Genomic DNA, 24819 nt, shown 5'->3' with positions numbered 1-24819 from the left:
GAGTGTGGAAAGCGTTTTATCACCAGTGTGAATATGTATAAAACAAACCCAATATAGTCAAACCAAAGTTGTTGAACAAGCACAAATATAACCTTTATTTACAGACACCTTGTAAATGTCAATAAAACCGTCCAGTGGAACTTTTTGAACACAGTGCCTAAAGAAGGTCATCCTATTCACATACACGTCAATCACTTTAAAGTAAGATCTTGATGGAGTTTTTAGACAGGAAGTAATTGGCTTTTACCACGTGCAACACATCGTCATCAGGTCCTAACTGTCTGCCAAGACCAAATTTTAAATTCATGTTAAATGCAAAAAAAAAAACAGTTTACTTGATAAATAATATCAACGATGATGAACCACGTGTTGTATTATTGTTAGATTGTTGGATATGAACCATATACAGGGCCTGTTGGACAGACAATACAATCGAATGAAAAGTTCCCAATGCAACCTTGGATTTTATTTTCCCAAGACACGTCGTCGGACGACCGTGTGTGCTACTATCAACACGAACTTTACGGTAAATAACTCGTTCCTCACCAAATTTAAATTTAGGATTAGCGCAGATTCCCCAAAGAAACAAATAAACCAGGAATCAGTTAATTTTCCTGCAAAATATCATTGGAATTTCCAGAAAAAGCACTTAAGTCTGTCATTACAAATTTTGTCAACAATGCCTAGAAACTTGCTCGCAATTGCAATGAGTGGATTTAAACCTCCGTAGTATGTACACATATATTGGCACTAGACGCCTTTGGTTGCTATTGGATATGAACAATCGATTTGGGCGATTGAAAAGGAATAAGATTTGACCTTATCATGAAATAAAATGTGTGTGACTTTTGGTGGTTACGCAGGAAATGTCACACAAATCATGTCGAAAAAAGACATGCAACCAAGATTTTTGCACCGAAAACAACGACATAAAAAATAAAGGCCCGTCAGAAAAATGAATAATATATTTTATCTGAAAGGTTAGTGTTCAGAAATAACGATCCAACTAAAAAAAAACAAGGACGATGTGACATCCTTGGACGAACATGTTACGAACTTTTGCACCATATGAATAACAATGTTTATAATGCAGATGAAACATACAAAGGCGAAATGCCAGGAAAAGACACACTTCTATCCTATCCACATCACGAGATATGGGACAAAGACGTGCCTGGAACAGTTGGGTATTCTCTACCTGGGGACTACAGGGACACTTTAATGGTACCCCCGCTATCTAACATTACGGTAAACACAATGAAGGAAGTTTTCGTGTCAACGACGCTAAAACTAACTTTTGCATACATTATTTGATATGGATTTCCACCAAATTACGATTATGGGAAATTGTGCCATTAAAAACCCAATGGGCGAATTGTTATAGTTTCCACCCCTTACTTCAAACCTTTAAAACTCACATTCCAAATCTCACAAATTGTCAGCTAGCTATTAACTGTAGTGGGAAAATCGAAGGACAATTTACTTTGCATTTCCAGGTCCAGTTTATGGTACATAAGTTTACTGACATAGTTGTCATCCATTGTCACTTTTTACGTCACGAGGACTTCGGAATGATGTTGTTGGTCGACATCATCGATCCTGGTAAGATTCAAAAGAGAATGAAGCCGAAAAATAACATTTCTATGCTGTCTTTATAGAAGAGGGAGACAAAACAAACGTAAATCCGAAGTCAGGAAACGCGCTTCCTGGTCAGTGCGGAAGCCTTCCAGGATGGAACAAGTAAGTTGACTAGATCGAGACTTTTTTTAAGTCAAAGCATTAAGACAAGCAGAAATTGGATCCCAGCATTTCGTTCAAAATTTGGAAGCAAATGATACCAATTTCAAAATTTATCACGTTATAGGCTTACTTTTACTAGGTATAGCCTAAGTCTAATAACATACTGCGGTGCAATATCACTGACAAGGATTTTGTCTGAAAACCTTAGGAAAAGTTGGTGATAGAACAATGCAAAATCCATCAAACCGAACAATAAAAAAACATCTTTTTTCCGAGATGAGTGCCATAATAAAGGAGAGTCGTACATTAGCCCCTCACTTCGCAACACGCACCGTTTAGTGCATGATTTCGGATAATCGCATAAAAAATCTTGGAAGAATTGTTACAAAAATCTTGGTCTTATCAATAAAACAAAAATACTGAGTGATCCTGATCTATGTATTTACAGATTATGGCTCTTAATGCTATTACTCCTAATTCCCTTGGGTGTGGCCATCTATAAGATCTACCAACGTTGCCGATGTACAAAGTAATCACTTTTGACCCGCCAGATACAGTGTGGAGGGCATCGGTTGCCTCGCACACGATTTTCAACTTGTGTATTTTGGACTTTGTTTCCAAATATTTTGTTTGTGTGAACACTTTTTTAGGTGGTTGTGTAAATAAGTGTGCCGTTGTTTTATCACGCATCCATGTGGTTTTGCAATATAGTGTCGAAGAATGATGTTAAGAACATCGATGGGAAAGCAACGAGTTCTACGAAATTTGCGGCATCATCTTGTCGCAAATTTCATTCCCGTATTTAATTAGCATTGTGTACATTGCATTAAATTCACGTAATACACATAACTTATATTAAAATCTGCATACCCATAACTTAGAGTTCACAGACACACACAAAAAAACTGTTTGCCTTTTATATCAGTGCAATTTGTATATAGGGACGCAGGCATTTTTATCATCACTTGATTTTTGTATAGAAACCCACAGTCTCGCTTTTCATGAGGTTTAAACCTTGGTCCCTGGACAGGTCTGTGTCATACCAACAAAGTAATATGAGATCGCTCTCCTGTCAGTTTCCCTGTATCATGCGCAACAACACCTCATGTAAACCCCAGAAGAATGCTACGTCACAATGTTTGTATAAATGCACAGATTGCAGACTTGTTTACCACCCTTTTCGTACAAACATAACGCACGTTATGACAGCAGAATAGCCAATCGCCCACCGATAACATAAATCACATAACATCCTGTTTACCACGTTTACAATATCGTGCATGCTTGTACTTAAAGTGCATGTGACACGGCCATGACAACTTTGCGTAAAACTAAAGGTACATCTACAACAAACATATATCCAAAGTTTCACGGTTCTACGTCAACTAAAAAATGTAGAAAACTGCACGAAAAGTAACGGCGACCAAAAATCGTAAACCTTTTGCGCTAAGGAGAAAAGGACATCACATAAGGCGCTTGCTTCGAAAAAATGCATTGTTTAGATAGGAGAAGACGCCTTTTTTTGCAGATATCGAATAGTTTCAAACATAGGAGAATCCACAGATTACGATACCGTAAAGGTCAGGACAGGGTTTTGCATCACACAAAAATTTGTCATTGTGACGTCACGAATCAAAGGCTTATTTGTCTCTAATTAGCGGAAGACCATCGGGTATAGCAGAAACGACATAACTGTGAGTGGACAAAACGACAATGCTAAACTAACGGTTTGTCTCTGTCGTGTTTTCAAAAGTTTATGTATCACGTTAGCGATCATAAATGCTGTAACAACAAGAACACCCTGTCCCAGTAACTGTTTTATTATTACACAACTAAATAAGACATAATAGGTCGAACAGCGGCCATCTGTCTTCAGCTTAAATTAACATCAAAATCCGATTGTTGCACTTGTTCACTTTTTGTCCCATAATAATGCAATATTATGCTTAAATCAGTTTTACAATGTTTTCCATACCTACGCATAAGGCTTGCTGCCAGCACTCGCGCACGAACGAAGCGCCTTCTATGACGTCACGCAACAATATCTCGCTTTCGCACGATTTCGTTCGCAGCGGCAAAAGTGCGACTTTGATCAGCTGTATCTCAGAAACCAGTCGTCGTATCAAGCTACTTTTTTCGCCAAAAATGTTCTGAAGTTATGAACATCTCTTAGTTTGATTATTAACAGGTTTTATTTTTACGTGTCATATACACTTTAAGGTATATTATCCCGAGTGTTTCATGACATCATGTGACTAAACCGGCCAATCAGCTTCCACCAACGTAAACTTAAATAACTGTGTGTAGCAGTTAAATTCATTTCATTCTATTCTGACGCAATTCGGAATCAAAATTGGAACAACCAATTATTATATTGACACCAACGCTATGTTCCGCTATGCCGAAGTCTTACAAGCCAAATCAATCGTTGAGATTTGTGAATACAATTCCAAAAAATATTTGGAGAACTGAGTTTATTGCGAAGACGAGGAGATGAAGAACTGTTAGTGACACTTGGCAAGTCCTGCTTACTAGACTCATATATGTGTGTTTGCGCTTTCCAGAAATTGTTAACCTGGTTGTATCCCGATTAGCTTTCTGTCTGTCTGCCTTCCCCTACAGTAATTTGACTATCAGTTCTGCCATCCACAACCGCAATCTAAGCATTCCTTCCGCTGTTGGGTATCAGAGACATTCAAATGGCTGTGACCGGAGAGTACATTCACAGCAAGCCAACCATAACGTGACGGGCACAACTTTTATCCGAAAGTAAAGTCGTGAAACAGAGGCTTGATAAATAGTCAACGAAGGTGAAATTTTGCCGGGTAACTGTAGAAACATTGCTAATTGTGATGTGGCATTGGCTTGCTCATAAAACTAACAATCAAAAGTCATTCTTGGTGTTGCGCCTTTCCACGAGTGGCCTATGTCATCAGCATTCAATTAAGGCTACCATGAATTTGAATACTTCAGTTATGTAGCAAGATTCAAAACAAATAAATTAAGAATAAGATAACTCGTATGCAGGGAGACTGGCACACACAGAAGATTGTAATTATGATATGCATTTACTATATGTTACAAAAATGCCCCATAGCTGGTCAAACATAGCGACAGCCACCTTGGTTCCCCTTTCCCCGATACGGCAATAAACTCGCACATAAAATATTTGCCAAACCTTGGACAACGGGTGGTGTTTGCGAAGTGGTACAGAGCTAAAGTATGCAGTGTTATTCGAGCGAAACGACGCACGGCAATGGAGATGAGAAATTTAAGCTGGTTTCGGCGTTTTGGTAACCTTGACTGTAGACTAAAATATGAGTAACCAGTGGTACTTGCTTATCACCTGCAAATGTCACTTAATGTTGTAGGTATACGGGGATTTTAGTGTTAACTGACAAATTCTTCAGGTAGTTCGCAAACTGAAGGCAGGTCGTGTGGTTTGAGTTTGTGGTTTTCTCTGCACCGATTAAAGTATAGTGTAATATTCATTTCACAGCACGTTTACTTCTGCTTATTCAATGACAGACGCTTGTGAACAAAACGGATTTGTATAAATCAAAAAATACGAAAGAATGTTCTATGCTCAATAACAGGTTTAAGTAGCATTTTGTAGCCTTGTTTGAGTTGCAACATGGAAATTTTAAAGTTTGTTTTGCTGCTTCAGAATCTTATCACCATTGTGATTGCTCAAGATTGCACTTTGAGAGGTTTGTAGCTAAAAAGTTATGAATCCTATCAGACAACATATGGACGAAAGCCTTCCTTTTTGCGGATGTGTATCAATGTTTGTGTTTGGCAATTCAAATACATTGGATATCTTCCTCCTCCCTAAAACCAACATAATTAACTTTTGAAGCCGGTGATTAATCGGTACCAACTCAGAAATCAAATTACCCAACTTATCCAACACACCATGCTGTGAATTTTGTATTTTCATGTCACAAGTATTCTTACGTTTTAAATCCTGTTTATCGCTGTAGGTGGTGCACCGTTAAAGCAACCAACACCACTCAAATCGACCAACACAAAGTGGAAAGTCAATCTGCGTGCTGAAAAGGGAAACTTAAACGTAGACTGGTTGACCATCCAACGTCGTACTTACAATCAGCAAATACCCGGCCCCACGATTATGGTCAAGCAGGGCGATAACCTGGAAATATCACTGGTATATGGAATTAACACTAAAATTACTCACAATTGTGTACGTGCAAAATTTACAACCAGAGAAATAGGAGTAAAGAGGATGCTTTAGTCACTAGTGCACGCAACAAAATAGTTAAATTGGCTTATTTGCATACAACGGGGATATAAAACATGCTTAAAAGCGGTATTTCTGTTGCTGTACCGAAAACTATTCATGAAAACACAATTTGAAGGGGTGCGTCCTCAAATTAGCACGTGGAAAATTTACATTCTTACCTTAATCACAAACATTATTTTTTAATCTGTCAATACAGGAGAATCACTTGGACACGGCTGACAAGGGAGGGAAGTTAAACGAAAACAGATTTCCAGACAGCACAAACCTACATTTGCACGGTCTGCATATTGACTCAAAGGTATAAAACAGTACAAATGTCTTGTACTGCTTGTATTTACATTTCACCATTGTGGCGCAAAGATCCTCGAAGTTTAGCACACATTTTTTTCTGATTTGAAGGTTTATCGAACATCAATAGATCATTTCTCATCAACAATTCTACAAGTAAAAGTTAGAATGCACTATAACGATTTGTGCAGCAGGACAGAAAACCTACGGCCAAATTTTTAGGCTGATATAAGTGAAATATTGAAACATTATTTCTGTTAAAGATTGGTATTTAAATGTTCAACGGTTGTAACTTGCAGGTTCCCGGTGACAACGTTTTAATACGTATCAAACCTGGTCAAAGTTATGTGTATTCGTACAAGATTGAAGACGACCAACCTGCAGGAACTTACTGGTACCATCCACATCTACATGGTTCAACCATCTTACAGGTATTGTTTACCATGATAAATCAACCAAATTTTGACATATGGCTGAGATAACACGTAGAAAGGAGTTCATAAATAGGCTATATTTTTTTAAATGCTCAAATTAATGGCATAAAATCTGTCATATTTGAATGCTGTGTCGTTTGCATTTATAAGAAACGGATCGCCCACTACACCGTATTTTACCATACACACTTATACCTACAAAGATTTTCTTAACGCAGACGTTTATTTTATTGTGTTTGGTAAGCAAACTAAACTAAAGGCAGTTATTATGCTCAGGTGAATAGTGGTATGGCGGGAATGCTTATAGTACAAGATGATGAGCAAACAATAAGCGATGAACTGAAAGCCGTTACTTGTCCCTTCAATTGCGCCCACGACGTTCAGTTGATTTTCCAGTCAACCCTGCTTTATGCAAATGACTCCACCGACCCTTACGTTGGGATTCAAAACGACTATGACGATACTGTACGCAGGTGCGACTTGGAGGCTAAAAAACAGATAGTGATAGTGGTAAATTGCAACATACCATTTGCAACAAATGAAGCCTTTGCACCTGTGCCGTAACGATCCGTAATAGCTGCAGATAGTGCGCAATGTGTGATCTAGTTTGTTTACCCAACGGATCGACGTTTTAAAAGGCTTTACAAGGTTAGTTAACCGACAAAACCATGTTCGTTACTAGTTGAAAATATTCTCACCAGGAAATATTGGGAAAATCATTCTATTTTGCACATTGGATCAAATTAAAATAATACTTTTAGTATCATATCAAGTAAAGCAGGCTGTCCACCAAATAACGAAAACATTGAGGACTGGTTGACGTATACAAGCGGATTGGACAGTTTCACAACCAACGGGCAAATTAACCCCGTTTTATCCATGCCAACTGGACAAATGAAAAGATTTAGGTAAGTAACCATTCAGAGAAATAACTCGCAGACTAAATTAATTATCAATTTCGTACAAGAGAAAACACGAACTTTATTTTCGAAGAATGGTGAACGCCGGGGGAAGCCCAATCTTAGAGTTGGAATTGGTGAACATTGATACCAAACAACGCGACTGCGAGTATCTTGAAATAGCTTTGGACGGAGTTTACCTCGATCGACCACGTGTTCCCAGACAGATGAAAACCCTGATAGTGCCAGGAGGTAGAGCTGATTGGTTGGTTCGTTGTAACGCACCAGGAACATATGTGGTGGGATTTTTGTTATTAAGATTTGTTTACTGTACACAAATCCAGGTTACACCAGTAATAATAAAATAAATTTCAATAAATTTTGTCTTACACCTGTGGCTGTGGTCGACATTCAAGTCGCATGTAAACGTTTTATGGGTTAATTCCACATTACAACGCTTTGTTTTTTATATTTTTAACATTTTAGGCAAAATATTCAAATTTGTAAGACAGTTTTCGAAGATGGATTCGTAAACACCAAACCAAAACAATTGTTACCACACAGGTCAAGTCCATACCCTTAGAAGTTGACAGCAACTCAACAGGAACAGCTACAAGAAGATTCAACGGAACACTTCTCACTTTAAAAGTGACAGGACCAGTTCAACCATTCAGCATCGGCAACGTACCACTGCCCACGAGACCTGAATACGTCAACTTTGCAACGAAGACAGATCTAACCACTACTTTCAGTATAGAGATCGGACCTCAGTTGACTTTGAATCGCGAACGATTTGCAGGGGAACATTACTTTAGGTGACGAATGGATAAAAGTTTGACTTATTTATTGTTTGAATGTCGTTTTAAAATTAACAGATCTAGAGAGGAGAAAACGTTTTTTCACCAGTATCAGTATGTATAAAACAAACCCAATATGATCAAACCAAAGTATTTAAATCAGGAAAACTTTATTTACAGACACCTTGTAAATGTCAACGAAACCGTCCAGTGGAACTTTTTGAACACAGTTCCTAAAGAAGGTCATCCTATTCACATACACGTCAATCACTTTAAAGTAAGATCGTGATGGAGTTTACAGATTACTTGATAAATAATATCAATGATGACAAACACGTTTGTATTATTGCTAGATTGTTGGATATGAACCATATACAGGACCAGTTGGACAGACAATACAATCGAATGAAACGTTCCCAAAGCAACCTTGGATTTTATTTTCCCAAGACACGTCATCGGACGACCGCGTGTGCTACTATCAACACGAACTTTACGGTAAATAACTCGTTCCTCACCAAATTTAAATTTAGGATTAGCGCAGATTCCCCAAAGAAACAAATAAACCAGGAATCAGTTAATTTTCCTGCATAACATCATTGAAATTTCCAGCAAAAGCACTTCAGTCTGTTATTACAAATACGGCTGATACTTTGTCACCAGTGCCCACAAACTTGCTCACAATTGCAATGATTGGGTTAACCTCCGTAGTATGTACACATATATTGGCACTAGACGCCTTTGGTTGCTATTCGATTTGAACAATCGATTTGGATGAATGAAAAGGAATATGATTTGACCTTATCTTGAAATAAAATGTGTGTGACTTTTTTAAATGTTGGTGGTTACACAGAAAATGTCACACAAATCATGTCGAAAAAGACATTTTTGTAGCAAACACAACGGCCAATCAACACAAAAGATAAGGGCCTGCCAGAAAAATGAAAAATATATTTTATCTGAAAGGTTAGCATTCAGAAATAAGGATCCAAACTAAAAAAAATAAGGACGATGTGACATCCTTGGACAAACATGTTACGAATTTATGCACCATATGAATAACAATGTTTCTAATGCAGATGAAAAATACAAAGACGAAGTGCCAAAAGACGACACACTTCTATCTTACCCACACGAGGAGATATGGGACAAACACGTGCCTGGAACAGTTGGGTATTCTCTACCTGGGGACTACAGGGACACTCTAATGGTACCCCCGCTCTCTAACATTACGGTAAATACGATAGAGGAAATTTTCGGGTCAACGACGCTAAAACTAACTTTTGTATACATGATTTGATGTGAATTCCAACAAAATACGATTGTGGGCAAATTGTGCCATTAGAAACCCAATGGGCGAATTGTTAGTTTCCACTTATTACTCCTAACCTTGGAACTCACATTCCAAGTCTCACAAATTGTCAGCTAGGTATAAACTGTAGTGGGAAACGAAGGACAATTTACTTTGAATTTTCAGATCCAGTTTATGGTTCACAAGTTCACTGACATCGTGGTCATCCATTGTCATTTTTTACGTCACGAGGACTTCGGAATGATGCTGTTGGTCGACATCATCGATCTTGGTAAGATTGAGAAAGAGTATGATGCTAAAAACATAACATTTATCTTCGGCCTTTACAGAAGAGGGAGACAAAACAAATGAAAACCCGAAGTCGGGAAACGCCCTTCCTGGTCAGTGCAGCAGTTCCTCTAAGCTTACAAACAGGTATGTGGACTTAGTAAGTAAATAAATTTACTAAATTTATGTTTCTCATAACTATTTGGGACAAACCAGCCAATGAATTCTTACCGTAACGGCGTTAAGATTTAACTTGCATATTACAATATATCCATGTTTTTGACCATCACATTGTATCACTTAGCCCAGTCTTTGCAATGCTAAATCATCAAATGCTAGGAAATATGTTCACCAAGTATTGAATATTTTTGCTGATGGAAAATGTATGTCATCTTAATTTGCAAAAAAATGATGTTGTCTCGGTCTGACTTGGTGCATGGATCGCGGAAAAGTCTCCCCTATTACACGAAAACACAGTGTTTGAAGATCGTTCAATCTGCTGTATCGTTGACAAGTTACAATATGTTGCTTTATAAATATTCTGCAGTGTATTATGGTTTTGAACATGCGATTTCCCGTGTTCGTTAAAGCGCAACTAATGCTAAAGACTTAGATAGTATTTAATATTTGGCCTATAAAAGCTTCTCCAACATATTTGCAAATGTATTTGACAGTGTGAAACAATAACTATATAAACGTAAGGTTTCAAAACACAAGAACTGTACTTTTTTGCAGATATTGGCATGTCGTGATCTGCATTTTGACGATTCTGACGCAATATCGTTTCAGCATCATCTAAAAGTGGCGAAATAGCATCAACCTTCCGACAAATTTTTTGTGTAAAATTGTGTACATACCAGATACAGTGTGGATGCATCGGTTGCCTCGCATAGGATTTTCAACTTGTGTATTTTGGACTTTGTTTCCAAATTTTCTGTTTGTCAGAACACTATTTTGTGTGGTTGTATAAATAAGTGTGCCGTTGTTTTATCACGCATCCATGTGGTTTTGCAATATTGTATCGAAGAATGATGTTAAGAACATCGATGGGAAAGCAACGAGTTCTACGAAATTTGCGGCATTATCTTGCCGCAGATTTCATTCCCGTATTTAATCTGCATTGTGTACATAGCATTAAATTCACGAAAAAAATAATCTCACCACGAGTTCAACGATTTCAAATTTGAAGGATTTCTTACATATGAAACATATTCTGTTCAGAAACATCGTCAGGTTATATAAAAAAAGCCAAAGGATTAACCCAGAAAAGGAACGCCAATACCTTAAGCATGCCCATAACTCGTTTTGTGAACATCTGAACAGTTCACACACAAAAACTACTGTTTGCCTTTTACATAAGTGCAATTTGTATATAGGGACGCAGGCCTTCTTATCATCACTTGCTTTTTGTATAGACGGCACAATAGCCGTAACAGAATTGAAACCCACAGTCTCGCCTTTAATGAGGTTTAAACCTTCGTCCTTGGACAGGTCTGTGTCACACCAACAGAATAATATGAGATCCCTTGCCTGTTAGTTTCCCTGTATCATGTGCAACAACACCTCATGTAAACCCCCAGAAGAATGCTACATCACAATGTTTGCATAAATGCACAGATTGCAGACTTGTTCACCACCCCTTTCGTACAAACATAACGCACGTCACGAACACAGAATAGCCAATCGTAAATCAAATAAAATCCTGTTTACCAAGTTTACAATATCGTGCATGCTTGTACTTAAATTATATTATCCCGAGTGTTTCATGACATCATGTGACTAAACCGGCCAATCAGCTTCCACCAACCTAAACTTAAATAACAGTGTGTGACAGTTAAATTCATTTCATTATATTGTGATGCAATTCGGAATCAAAATTGAAACAACCTATTATTCTATTGACACCAACGCTATGTTTCGCTATGCCGAAGTCTAACCAGCTAAATCAATTGTTGAGATTTGTGAATACAATATTAATCCAGATACTCTTGGAGAACTCAGTTTATTACGAAGACGAGGAGATGTGCAACTGTTAGTGGCACTTGACCAATCCCTGCTCATGGAAATAATACACAAGTGTTTGCGCCTTCCAGGAATTGTGAAGCTTGTTGTATCCCGATACAAACGCCTACACAATGGTTGGTGCGGAATCTTCCTAAGAAACTTATTGCGTACAACAGCTTGATAACAGTTTAAAAGACAAATGAATCGCTTTACGAAGTAATAACTGCAATCACGGACGATATTAAGAAAACAATTCCATCGTCCATTGCAGTTGAAAAATCAGCGAATAGCTTACAGCTATCAACGTGTATATTACGTGCCCAAAAGTGACCTAAAATGATTTATTTCCCTCCACTACAGTAATTTGACCCGCAGCTCTAAACTTTCATCAAAGGGCACACGAGAATTAATTGCGCTTTTCAAAACAGCCACCACTATGAGCTATGAGCACCACCTTAGTAACGCAACCTATGCGTTCGTTCCGCCGTTGGGCATCAGAGTCATTCAAATGGCTGTGACTGGAGAGTACATTCACAGCATGCCAACCATAGCGTTGACGGGGACAACTTTTACCCAAAAGTATCGGTTCCTCTTGGGCCAGAAAGGCGTGAAACAGAGGCTTGATAAACAGTCAGCACGGAGAAATATTGTCAGGCAACTACAGAAGTATTGCTAATTGTGATATTGCATCCGAAAGAGATTTTAACGTCATCGCCTTGCTCATAAAAATATCAATCAAAAGTCAGTTTTGGTGTTGCGGTTTTGCTACAGGCTTGTTTATATCATGAGCTGTCAATTAAGACAACTATACTAGATTTTTAATACTTAAGATATATGACATTAAGGAACAGAACAAAGAAGGTAAGGATATGATAAATTATAATACTGAGCCTGATATACACAGAAAATTGTAATCATGATATGTATTTTCCACATTCTTTCGAAAATGTTCGATAGCTAGTTATGCAATATAAAGACAACCACCATGGTTTTTTTTCTCATTGTGGCAGTTAGCTCGCACAGATAGTATTTATCAAATCCCGGACAAAACCTCGTGTTTACGATGTGGTCAATAGTTGAAGCGTGCAAGTGTCACTTGAGCGAAACGACAAATGACAATGAAGTTGTAAACTTGAATTTATAAGCTTTCAGGTTCGGGGTTATCGTTTTAGCATCCTTGACTGTAGGCTCGAGTTGACCTAGACTGTAGGCTCGAATTTTTAACTTTACTCCCGATTAAGATAAAATGTGTGATATGCACCCCATAACACGTTTACTCCTTTGTATTCAATGAAAGACTCTTGTACAAAACGGATTTGTATAAATTAAAATACCAAAGAATGTTCTATGCTCAATAACAGGTTTAAGTAGCATTTTTGTGGTTTTGTTTGAGTTGCAACATGGAAATTTTAAAGTTTGTTTTGCTGCTTCAGAATCTTATCACCATTTTGATTGCTCAAGATTGCACTTTGAGAGGTTTGTAGCTAAACTGTTTCCAGAAAAACATTGATAAGTTATGAATCCCATCAGACAACATATCGACGAAAGTCTTCCTGTTGGCGGATGTGCATCGATGTTTGTTTTTGGCAACGCAAATATACTGGATATCTTCCTCCTCCCTAAAACCAACATAATTAACCTTTGAAGCCCGGTGATTAATTGGCACCAACTTAGAAATCCAACTACCCAACTTATCCAACACTTCATGCTGTGATTATGTATTTTGCATGCTTTATGTTTTGTATTCGGTGCGTGTTGAATATTTAATTCATCAACTTGCGCATTTAATCCAAGTGTTTATCGCTGTAGGTGGTGCACCGTTTAAGCAACCAACACCACTCAAATCGACCAACACAAAGTGGAAAGTCAGTCTGCGTGCTGAAAAGGGAAACTTAAACGTACACTGGTTAACCATCCAACGTCGTACTTACAATCAGCAAATACCCGGCCCCACGATTATGGTCAAGCAAGGAGATAACCTGGAAATATCACTGGTATAAGGAAATTGTCACTAAAATTACTCACAATTGCGTACGAGCAAAATTTACAACCTGACAGAAGAAAAATATTTAGTCTACACTACACATAAACGCACTGGGTGAATACATATTTGAAGTGTGGCCTGTTTCAACGCCACTAGCGTCGTTTTCAAAAAAAATTCGTGTAACTATCTTCGTTTGGTTTTGAGCAAAGCCACCAGAACGCAGTTGGAACAAAGCTCGCCTTCGGTTACATTTAAACCATCTTCCCTTGGCAATTGCAGTCCGCATTAAACCAACTGAGCAACAAGAGCTCTTTTTGTCTGAATGGAAGTTGTTTGTGGTGTGCATCTACCATTTGAAACATATTTTACTCAGGTAAAACCTTGACAAACTTGATTCAGACAACATCTTTACAATATAGTTTAAAGACAAAATGAGGTTCGAATATTTGCGATTACGAATAGAAAAAGCAATGTGCGTGTATCGGACATTGTAATTTAAAAGTCGGCGCTCATTTAGCATTTATCTGCAAAAAGCTTCAGGGCGGGCGTAAAAGACGTGAAGATTCTGATATCCACAACCAATATATTTTGCGTGGTTGAATAGTTGAGGTGTTTACGGATGCCACAACGGCGCTCCTTCAACTAATCTACATTCGTTCCGCTGTTTGGCATCAGTGTCGTTTATGACTATATGGCTGGAGCGTAGAATTACAGCGAGCCAACCATAGCTTTTTTGACGGGGACAATTATTAACCAAGCGTTTCGGTTCCTCTTGGGCAAGACAGACAAGGGTCTTGATAAACAGATAGTTGATTGAAAAAGCGTTTGGTCGCAGAAAACCGTAACGGGTATTGCTAATTGCGTCACGCACATAAACAAAGTAATTAAAACAGTCAATTTTCAAAGGCTGACAATGTTGCAAATTGGGATATCGCAACCAAATTTTCAAAGTTATCGGCAATCACATAGAAACAACAATTTAGTAGCTAGTTGGAACTTTGCGTCTTGGCAGCAGGCCTTTGTGTTGCGTGAGATGTGACTATAAAAGTAGGCCCTTCAAGCGGCAAAGCAAAAATATACGTATGTGAACGTAGATTTAAATGCAGAACAATATTAGGTAATGTAAACTCATATGTTTGACGTCTGGCATTTACATAAATTGTTGTGATTATGAATAACAAAATGACGACACCACCAGCGCGAACCTTATCTGTGACGTCGATCAGTTTAGCTCCTTGTAATGATGGAGCTACACCAATCGCGTCATTCAAACTGATGATGGCATAAGTTTTTGCCGAAACGTTTTTCAAACATGACAATGTTAATAACAATATGGCCCAGTCTTTTTTTTTCAAAGTTGTGATTATGTTATTACTATTAGTTGTGTTGTATTACAGACATACAAAGGCTACTTCCCATATTGTTTCAAAACGCACCATCAGACTTGGTCGTAAAACTACATCTTCCCAGTTTCCTGAATGGGGCAGTAAAATTTTACAGGCAGTATTTATTTAACCCTGGACAAAAACTCGTGTTTGCGATGTGGGCGAAAGTGTGCCTGGTTAAAGCGAAACTATAGTCGTGGCAATAAAGTTGCGAAATTTGAGTTTTTAGTTGCGGGGTTATTGTTTTAGCAACCTTGACTGTAGGCTCGAGTTGCCTTTAAAATCTTGTCGTAATAGTTTTTAGGAATTCGTGCTCTTTCAGGATATGTGCGATGACAAATATGTTAACCCTAATGTGGTAAAAGCTGAGTACTCGGTGGTACTTGCCTTTCATCTGCAAACGTTATTTAATGTTGGAGGTATAAGCATTTTTTGTGTTAACCGACTAATTCTTCAGGTATTTAGCGAACTGAAGGCAAGCCGAGTGGTTTGTGCTTGAAGGCTTCTTTGTTTAAGATAAAGTGTGATATGCACTTTATAACACGTTTACTTCTGCGTATTTAATGACAGACTCTTGCGTACAAAATGTGTTTTGTACAAATTTACATACCAAAGTATGTTATATGCCCACTAGCAGGTTGAAGTAGCATTTTTGTATTTGTGTTGCAATATGAAGAGCTTAAAGTTCGTTATACTGCTTCAGAATCTTATCACCGTTGTGATTGCTCAAGAAGATTGCACTTTGAGAGGTTTGTGGCTAAAATGTTTTGCAGGAAGATGTTGATAAGTTTTAAATCCCAGACAACATGTCGACGAAAGCCTTCCTATTTGCGGATATGTACAGATGTATGTTTTTGGCAACGCAAGTCGAATGAAAACCTTTATATACGCTAAAACCAACACAATTTACGTTTCAAGTCCGGAGATTAATTGGTACTAACATAGAAATCCAATCACTCAAGTTATTCAACACTCCATGCTGTGAATTTTGTATTTTTATGTCAATATCCTGTTTGGTGGATGTTGAATAATTAATTCATCAACTTACGATTTTAATCTAAGTGTTTATCGCTGTAGGTGGTGCAACGTTTAAGCAACCAACACCCCTCAGATCCACCAACACAAAGTGGAAAGTCAATCTGCGTGCTGAAAAGGGAAACTTAAAAGTAGACTGGTTAACCATCCAACGTCGTACTTACAATCAGCAAATACCCGGCCCCACGATTATGGTCAAGCAAGGAGATAACCTGGAAATATCACTGGTATATGGAAATTTTCAACTTGCCAAAATCATTCGATAATAAACTCACTCTATATAGACAGAATGTTTAAAAAATTATTTTCCAGAAGAGCTTTGAGTATTTTGAATATCGGCAACAAACTGTGTAAAGAGGGAAGGTATCTTAATACTCACGATTGTACGTGTAAAGTTTACAACCTGAGAGATAGGAATAAAGAGAATGCTTTAGTCGCCAGTGCTCTCAAACGTGACAAAAGAATTAGGGTAACGTATTTATGTACAACGGAGTATAAAACATGTTCAAAAGCGAACTGAAAACGATTCATGAAAACGGGATTTGAAGGGGTTTAGGCCAATGTCCTCGACTTAGCATGTGGAAAATTTACATTCTTACCTTAATCACAGACATTATTTTGTAATTTGTCAATACAGGAGAATCACTTAGATACAGCTGACAAGGATGGAAAGTTGAACGAGCCAAGATTTCCAGACAGCACCAACCTTCACTTGCACGGTCTGCACATTGACTCAAAGGTATTAAATTGTGCGAATATCTTGTAAACGGGCTGTATACATAATCCAATGTTGTGGCGAATGGATCCCCTAGTAAGTTAATCACATGCACACAACTTTTTTCTGATTTGTGAGGTTCAGCGAACATCAATAGATCATTTCTCATCAACAATTCTACAAGTAAAAGTTAGAATGCACCTTAATCATGTCCATAGCAGGACAGAAAACCAAATTCTTAATTTTTAGCCCGAAATTAGTGAAACATGCAAATATTGAGGCTGTCAAAGAATTGTTGATTAAAAGGTAAACGGTTATAATCCATTGTAACTTGCAGGTTCCCGGTGACAATGTGCTGATACGTATCAAACCTGGTCAGAGTTATTTGTATTCATACAAGATTGAAGACGACCAACCTGCAGGAACTTACTGGTACCATCCACATCTGCATGGTTCAACCATCTTACAGGTATTGGTTACCGTGACAAGAGAACCGACTAGATCATATAGCTAAGGTAGCAAGTCGGAGGGACTCCACAATTAGAAAATACTTGAATGGCGGAAATAATGACACGAAATTTGTCAAACCTGAATGCTGTGTTTTTTGCATTTGTGAGAAACGGAACGAGGTAAAGTTCGTACACTATACACCTAACTCTACCATACACACTTATACATACAAGTCTTTTTCTGACCTAATGCCAGCGTTTATTTTATTGTGTTTGGTAAGCAAACTAAACTAAAGGCAGTTATTATGATAGGTGAACAGTGGTATGGCGGGTATGCTTATAGTACAAGATGATGAACAAAAAATAAGCGAACAACTGAAGGGCGTTACTTGTCCCTTCAATTGCGAACACGACGTTCAGTTGATTTTCCAGTCAACCCTGCTTTATGCAAACGACTCCGCCGACTCTTACGTTGAAATTCAAAACGACTGCGACGATACTGTACGCAGGTGCGACTTGGAGGCTAAAAAGTTTTTTGAAACAAACAGTAATAGTGGTAAATTCCTACACACTATTTTCCATTGCAATATGTGAACCCGTTGGCGAATTATAAGTGGTTTACAAAAGTTGCAAACTAAGTTTCACATCGAAAAAGAAATAAGTGAGCAAATAAGCCGTAACGATTTGTAATATAGCTGCAGACAGTGCGCAATGTTTAATCTTGTTTGATACCCAACGGATCGACGAAAATGCTTTACATGGTTCGTTAATCGACAAGATTATGTTCGTTACTAGCTACACTTACACTGATGGAACCTCGTTGGTTGACATAGTGTTCGCATCACACAAAAAAACCTCTGAAAACATTTATTGAAAGGGAAATATTGTGAAAAATCATTATATTTTGCACTTTTAATCAAATTTAAATAACATTTTTAGTATCAACAAAAGCAGGCTGTCCACCAAATAACGAAGGTTCTGAGCACTGGTTGACGTATTCAAGCGGATTGTACAGTTTCACAACCAACGGGCTACTTAACCCCGTTCTATCCATGCCAACTGGTCAAATGAAAAGATTTAGGTAAGTAACCATTCAGAGAAACAACTAGCAGATTAAATTAATTGTCCAAGGCAAAAATATAACCTTTTAAGCAAATACAAGTTGACAGAAGAGCACACCTTGTAAGTATCCCTTATTAGGACTCATTACCCTTTTTCATTCTACACATTCTCGTTAAGCAATTCAAAGATTCCTAAAAAAGCCATTTTGATTCATGACTAAAACAATTAAATTTTGCGACCAAAACATTGGGTTATGATTAATGGTCTACTTTTAGGTTGAGGGGTCAACAAACTGTCACATGCATGCGTTAAGCCAGGACTGGGCTTGTTTCCCTTTGGCCCACCTGTTATGACACGTCTGCAAAGAAACGGCAACAAAATAATGCAACGATAAAATTTGAGCTAAATTTCGTTGGAAAGTCTTTTCCTTGACCAAGTCGAAAGACATTACCAAAATTTTGTTTCCAAAACGGGATGTTATAATTTAAGAATGGTAAACGCCGGAGGAAGTCCAATTCTGGAGTTGGAGCTGGTGAACATCGACACCGAACAACACGACTGCGAGTACCTTGAAATAGCTTTGGACGGAGTTTACCTCGATCGACCACGTGTTCCCAGACAGAATAAAACCCTAATAGTGCCAGGAGGTCGAGCTGATTGGTTGGTTCGTTGCAATGAACCAGGAACATGAGTGGTGGATTTTATTGTTTTACTATACACATGTCTAGGTTGCACCAGTAATCTTGACGAAGATATTGTGTATTGGGCTTACGTCCAGTCACATATAAACCTCTTAAGGTTTAATTTGTACATTGCAATACATTACATTTTCTTTGACGCTTTGTTTTACATATTTGTAACATTTTAGGAGAACAATCAAGTTTTTCTGGCAGTTTGCGAACATGCATGCGTAAACACCAAAACAAAACCAATTATTACCACACAGGTCAGGTCCATAGCCTTGGAAGTTGACAGCAACTCAACAGGAACAGATACACGAAGATTCAACGGAACTCTTCTCACTGTGAATGTGACAGGTTCAGTCAAACCATTCAGCATCGGCAACGTACCACTGCCCGCAAGACCTGATTACGTCAACTTCACCACAAACACAAATCTGACCACTACTTTCAGTAAAGAGATCGGACCTCAGTTGACTTTGAATCGCGAAAGATTCGCAGGGGAACATTACTTTAGGTGAGGAATGGGTAAATATTTGACTTGTCTTTTGTTTGAATGTCGTTTTCAATTAACGAGTGTGGAAAGCGTTTTATCACCAGTGTGAATACGTAAGAAACAAACCCAACATGTTCAAACCAAAGTTGTTGAACAAGCACAAATGAAACCTTTATTTACAGACACCTTGTAAATGTCAATGAAACCGTCCAGTGGAACTTTTTGAACACAGTACCTAAAGAAGGTCATCCTATTCACATTCACGTCAATCACTTTAAAGTAAGATCGTGAAGGAGTTTTTTAGGCAGGAAGTAATTGGCTTTAAACACGTGCTACACATTGTCATCAGGTCCTACCTGTCTGCCAAGACCGAATTTTAAATTCATGTTAAATGAAAAAAACTAACAGACTACTTGATAAATAATATCAACGATGACGAGCGCATGTTGTATTATTGTTAGATTGTTGGATATGAACCATATACAGGACCCGTTGCACAGACAAACACATCTATTGGGATGTTTCCAAAGTATCCTTGGATTTTGTTTTCCCAAGACACGTCAATGGACAACCGCACGTGTCACTATCAACACGAGCTTTACAGTAAATGACTCGTTCCTCGCCAAATTTAAATTTAGGATTAGCGCAGATTCTCCGAAGAAACAAATAAACCAGGAATCAGTTAATTTTCCTGCATAACATCATTGAAATTTCCAGCAAAAGCACTTCAGTCTGTCATTACAAATACGACTGATACTTTGTCACCAGTGCCAACAAACTTGCTCACAATTGCAATAATTGGGTTTACCTCTGTAGTATGTACACTTATATTGGCACTACACTCCTTTGGTTGCTATTCCATATGAACAATCGATTTGGACGATTGAAAAGGAATATGATTGACTATATTAATGGTTGGTAGTTACACAGAAAATGTCACACAAATCATGTCGAAAAAATACATGCATCCAACATTTTTGCAGCAGAAACAACGACCAATCAACAAAAAAAATTAAGGCCTGTCAGAAAAATGAATGATAAAGTTTATCTGAAAGGTTAGCGTTCAAAATAAGGATCAAATCTCAAAAACAAGGACGATGTGACATCCTTGGACAAACATGTTACGAATTTATGCACCATGAATAACAATGTTTATAATGCAGATGAAACATACAAAGGCGAAATGCCAGGAGACGACACACTTCTATCCTATCCACATCACGAGATATGGGACAAAGACGTGCCTGGAACAGTTGTGTATTCTTTACCTGGGGACTACAGGGACACTCTAATGGTTCCCCCGCTATCTAACATTACGGTAAATACGATAAAGGAAATTTTCGGGTCAACGACGCTAAAACTAACTTTTGTATACATTAATTTACGTGAATTCCACCAAATTACGGTTATGGGAAATTGTGCCATTAAAAACCCAATGGGCGAATGGTTATAGTTTCCACTTCTTTCTCCAAACCTTGTGACTTACATTCCAATTCTCATTAGGTGTGAACTGTAGTGGGAAAATCGTAGGACAATTTAGTTTGCATTTCCAGATCCAGTTTGTGGTTCACAAGTTTACTGACATCGTGGTCATCCATTGTCATTTTTTACGTCACGAGGACCTGGGAATGATGATGTTGGTCGACATCATCGACCCTGGTAAGATTAAGAAAGAGAATGATGCCAAAATATAACATTTCTATTCCGCCTTTACAGAAGAGGGAGACAAAACAAACGTAAATCCTAAGTCAGGAAATGCCCTTCCTGGTCAGTGCAGCAGTTCCACTAAGCCTTCAAATAGGTATGTGGACTAAACGGATCTTTTAGGCGTATTCAGTATGACGTTAAATTCATGCAAAAAAGTGTCGTTGCAATTGAAATGCTATCTGGTTCATAAACAAAAAACATTCTGATGGTAGAATATAATGCGTATCTCCAGTTAAATATGCAAAGCCACTCAGTTTGATTGAAAGGGGGTCGATAGTAGCCGCTTGTTAGGTTGGTATATTTAAAGTCGGAAAATGAAACGGTATTTAAATAATGTATTAAAATCCCAACACAGCGATCTTTAGACAGCTCAGATCGATTTATTGAGAGAAAAATATATTTTGCCTAAAACGGCATCATCAGTTTCTCCATTTACCAAAACTTATTCAAATAGATTATTTATTTTTCTCTCAATAAATCGATCTGAGGTGTCTAAAGATCGCTGTGTTGGGATTTTAATACATTATTATTGATACGGTGTGCGATCGACAGCCTGCCAGGGGCCTTTGGTTTTTTGATCCTGTTTTGATTTACTAATCACATCGGTATTTAAATACTTTTTTTGTAATAAATTATAGGACGTGTAAATTTTAGTAATACCCCTCAGGTGACGGTTCTCTGTACAAACTTCGTCAAATACTGATTATGCATGTGCATTTGCAGCGGTGGCACACACCCAAGGCAGTGGCGATTGTATGGATGGTTTAAACTGTACTTCTGTCTGCTGCTGTTATTTTCTTTATACTAGAGTGCTGTGTCCGAAAACACCCAAGAAATGCTAGGCAGGTATGTCATCGTAATATCAAAAGTATACAATGAAACAAACAGTTGTTAAAGAAAAGTACAATTGATACACCATATAACAGTTTTAAATACCCGAGTTCAAATTGGTGGAACTCGAACATTGGTTTATTCCCACCTCAAGCTGGTTTGTATTATCAAGGGAGTGGACGAGATAACCTTGGGTTTATAGTAACCAATGATTTCAGTTTGGCAAACGTCCATAACTTTTATTTCTTTTTTTAATATACTTTAACACATCGGTATTAAAAACCAGATTATCCGGGTAAAACATAATTCTGTTGTTTTTTTGTTTGCAGCTGCCTCTAATTGAAGCTATGCACATCTGCAAAGAGAACACATTTAATTTGGTACAACTGCACGCGATGTTACACAATCAGCAAGGTTTTTTTGTACTGTTATATATGGGTGATTAAAATTAAAAAATGTATTTTAAAAAATAAATTACAAAAATGCTTTTAAGTGTCGAAAACTGGGACGAAAATTGTTACCTGTGCATGTCCACATGCCTTTTTCAAAAAAAAGGAAGTAGCGTCGTAGCGTTGCATGCGAATCCAGTCTCTGGCTCCGTTTGTTGTTCATTATAACAGATTAGACGTAAGATATAATATATATAGCTAATATGACATCAGCTAAATAATATGTTATTGTTTACCTTTTGATAATCATTGCTGGTTGTTTTTCGCAAATAGCGTTCATTTTGATAATTTAGTTGCGTTTCCAACTATTTATATAAAAACATTCATCATATACAGAGGCCTGCTGCCAATAATGATGACGTCAAATACATTCCGTAAGCGGAACAGCCTTCGGCTCTATATCTTATCAATCAACTTGTTTTGTTTTTATAAATAAATAAATGGAATCTCTAGTCTTACTGCGAAAATGCCCTTCAATAATGCATGGGTAATAAAAACTAACTATTAAATTTCATATTTATGGCGCGTGTCTACGGCGAAATAGAAATACCCGTAACGGTTGCCTTCAACTGACTTTTCTTCATTAATCAACTTGCTGTTTATCAGGACTCTATTTAATGTCTCTTTTGTCCAAGAGAATGGAACTTTTACCAGTTGATGCTGCGGATGCCAATGACGTCCCAGCCACTGCACCAAACAGTTGCATGCGTTGAAATGGGTAATGAGAAGTTCTCAACATTGTGGATATTTTGAACACAAGAACTTGTTACTTTGCGCTGAATGCTGAGTATCAAATTGTGTATTCTAAGCATTTTTTTCTTTTCCAGCTACTTTATTTTTGGTTGTATATTTCCGGGTCAAATTTTCGCAGTTGTAAGAACTGAGTTTTTTTTGGTCAAATGATGTGACATAAACTCCCCAGCTGAGGGTCGATGACTTAAACCTCACCAAAGGCGTGGTATTTTCCCTTCACGATATTCAATGAATGTAAGCGTAGGCAAAACGAAATTTCACAACATTGAGAATGGCTAACCCTACAAGATTTAAACTCTTTCTGGAGCAAAACCTGACCAACAGGGGTTCACAAACACGGTTTGGTAGAACCAAATTTACTTTCAAAATTTACGGTTAGAAGTTACGTATGGTTTGTGGTTTTAATCCTGTTAGGGCCGCTATTGCTCAAAACTTCACTATGGGTTGTGAAAAATTCTATAGGACAGGGGTCGGCAAACCTATCCTACCATCAATTCACGTTTATTGTTGATGTGCGTAGTAACTATGCGTTTAAAATGATTTGATTTACAGAACCCATACCTACGTGGTCGAAACTAAGGTAACACCCACCTGTGTTTGTCAAACTGTGACAATTACCACGGTTGACTGATTGACTTTACTTACGTTAAATTTTGCCATTTTGGCCTTTTTGATGGAATCAGTTTGACTTTACAAAGTTGCATTTGATCTTTTGCGAAATTGGGCATTAATTTTGGCTTTATTTTCATTCTTTTTCATAACTTTCTATTTCACAAAAATAAACTAAAAAATATTTCCTGTAGCCTGCGATGCGCTGTGAAATGGGACGAAATGCTACATTTTGAACACGAATGCAGAGAGAATTGAATTGTTTTGTGAAATTTACTTTGATTAGATATTTGCCTTTTTCTGAAACTCTGACACTCACCAGAAAATTTCAAGTTCATCGCCTTGTTTTACTCGAATAGTGGGAGCAGGTATCATTTGATTGAAAGTTCGGCGATACAACGACAATCCTTGTACACAAATTTGCCTATTTCTGCTCGTAATGTCACACGCCACTTGAAATTTGAAGAAGTTAGCTGATCCGGATTCGTGAAACGGTTTATTTTGCCGTTAACTGTAAAACAAAACGTAAGTGAGCTACAGAAAGTGACAATGGACTAATCAAATCTTATTAGAGCAGCTATCAAAGATTGAGTATGGTTTCGTTGGCAAGCTAGCGCAGACTACCTTGCGTCCGTTAGCAACCAATAGATAGGTCTTGATTT

At 37.7% G+C, this 24819-nt stretch overlaps 1 protein-coding gene and 2 long non-coding RNA genes across 4 annotated transcripts; all 3 read left to right on the top strand.

The window, feature by feature from the left end:
- The first annotated feature begins 1548 nt into the window (after positions 1-1548).
- Positions 1549-11983, top strand: LOC145905335 (uncharacterized). 2 transcript variants are annotated; one of them, XR_014402727.1, is made up of 3 exons: positions 1549-1602; positions 10061-10145; positions 10734-11983. It is a non-coding gene; the product is annotated as an uncharacterized LOC145905335 (long non-coding RNA). The 2 variants fall into 2 exon arrangements; XR_014402728.1 differs by lacking the exon at positions 1549-1602 and adding an exon at positions 9968-10002.
- Positions 11984-13362: 1379 nt separating this feature from the next.
- On the top strand, positions 13363-14008 carry LOC145906843 (uncharacterized). The gene is made up of 2 exons (XR_014402870.1): positions 13363-13478; positions 13812-14008. It is a non-coding gene; the product is annotated as an uncharacterized LOC145906843 (long non-coding RNA).
- Positions 14009-16041: 2033 nt separating this feature from the next.
- LOC145907240 (multicopper oxidase mco-like) lies at positions 16042-21502 on the top strand. The gene is made up of 12 exons (XM_082994669.1): positions 16042-16120; positions 16449-16633; positions 17044-17145; positions 17459-17590; positions 17883-18126; positions 18510-18651; positions 19122-19296; positions 19579-19829; positions 19991-20087; positions 20270-20411; positions 20972-21126; positions 21362-21502. The coding sequence occupies exons 1-12, from the start codon at positions 16042-16044 to the stop codon at positions 21500-21502; spliced, it is 1845 nt and encodes a 614-aa protein (XP_082850795.1).
- The last annotated feature ends 3317 nt before the right edge of the window (positions 21503-24819 follow it).

Source organism: Ascidia mentula, chromosome 6 (assembly GCF_947561715.1).
Source record: "Ascidia mentula chromosome 6, kaAscMent1.1, whole genome shotgun sequence".
NCBI classification, from domain to species: domain Eukaryota; kingdom Metazoa; phylum Chordata; class Ascidiacea; order Phlebobranchia; family Ascidiidae; genus Ascidia; species Ascidia mentula.
This window is presented reverse-complemented; position numbering and strand designations above follow the sequence as displayed.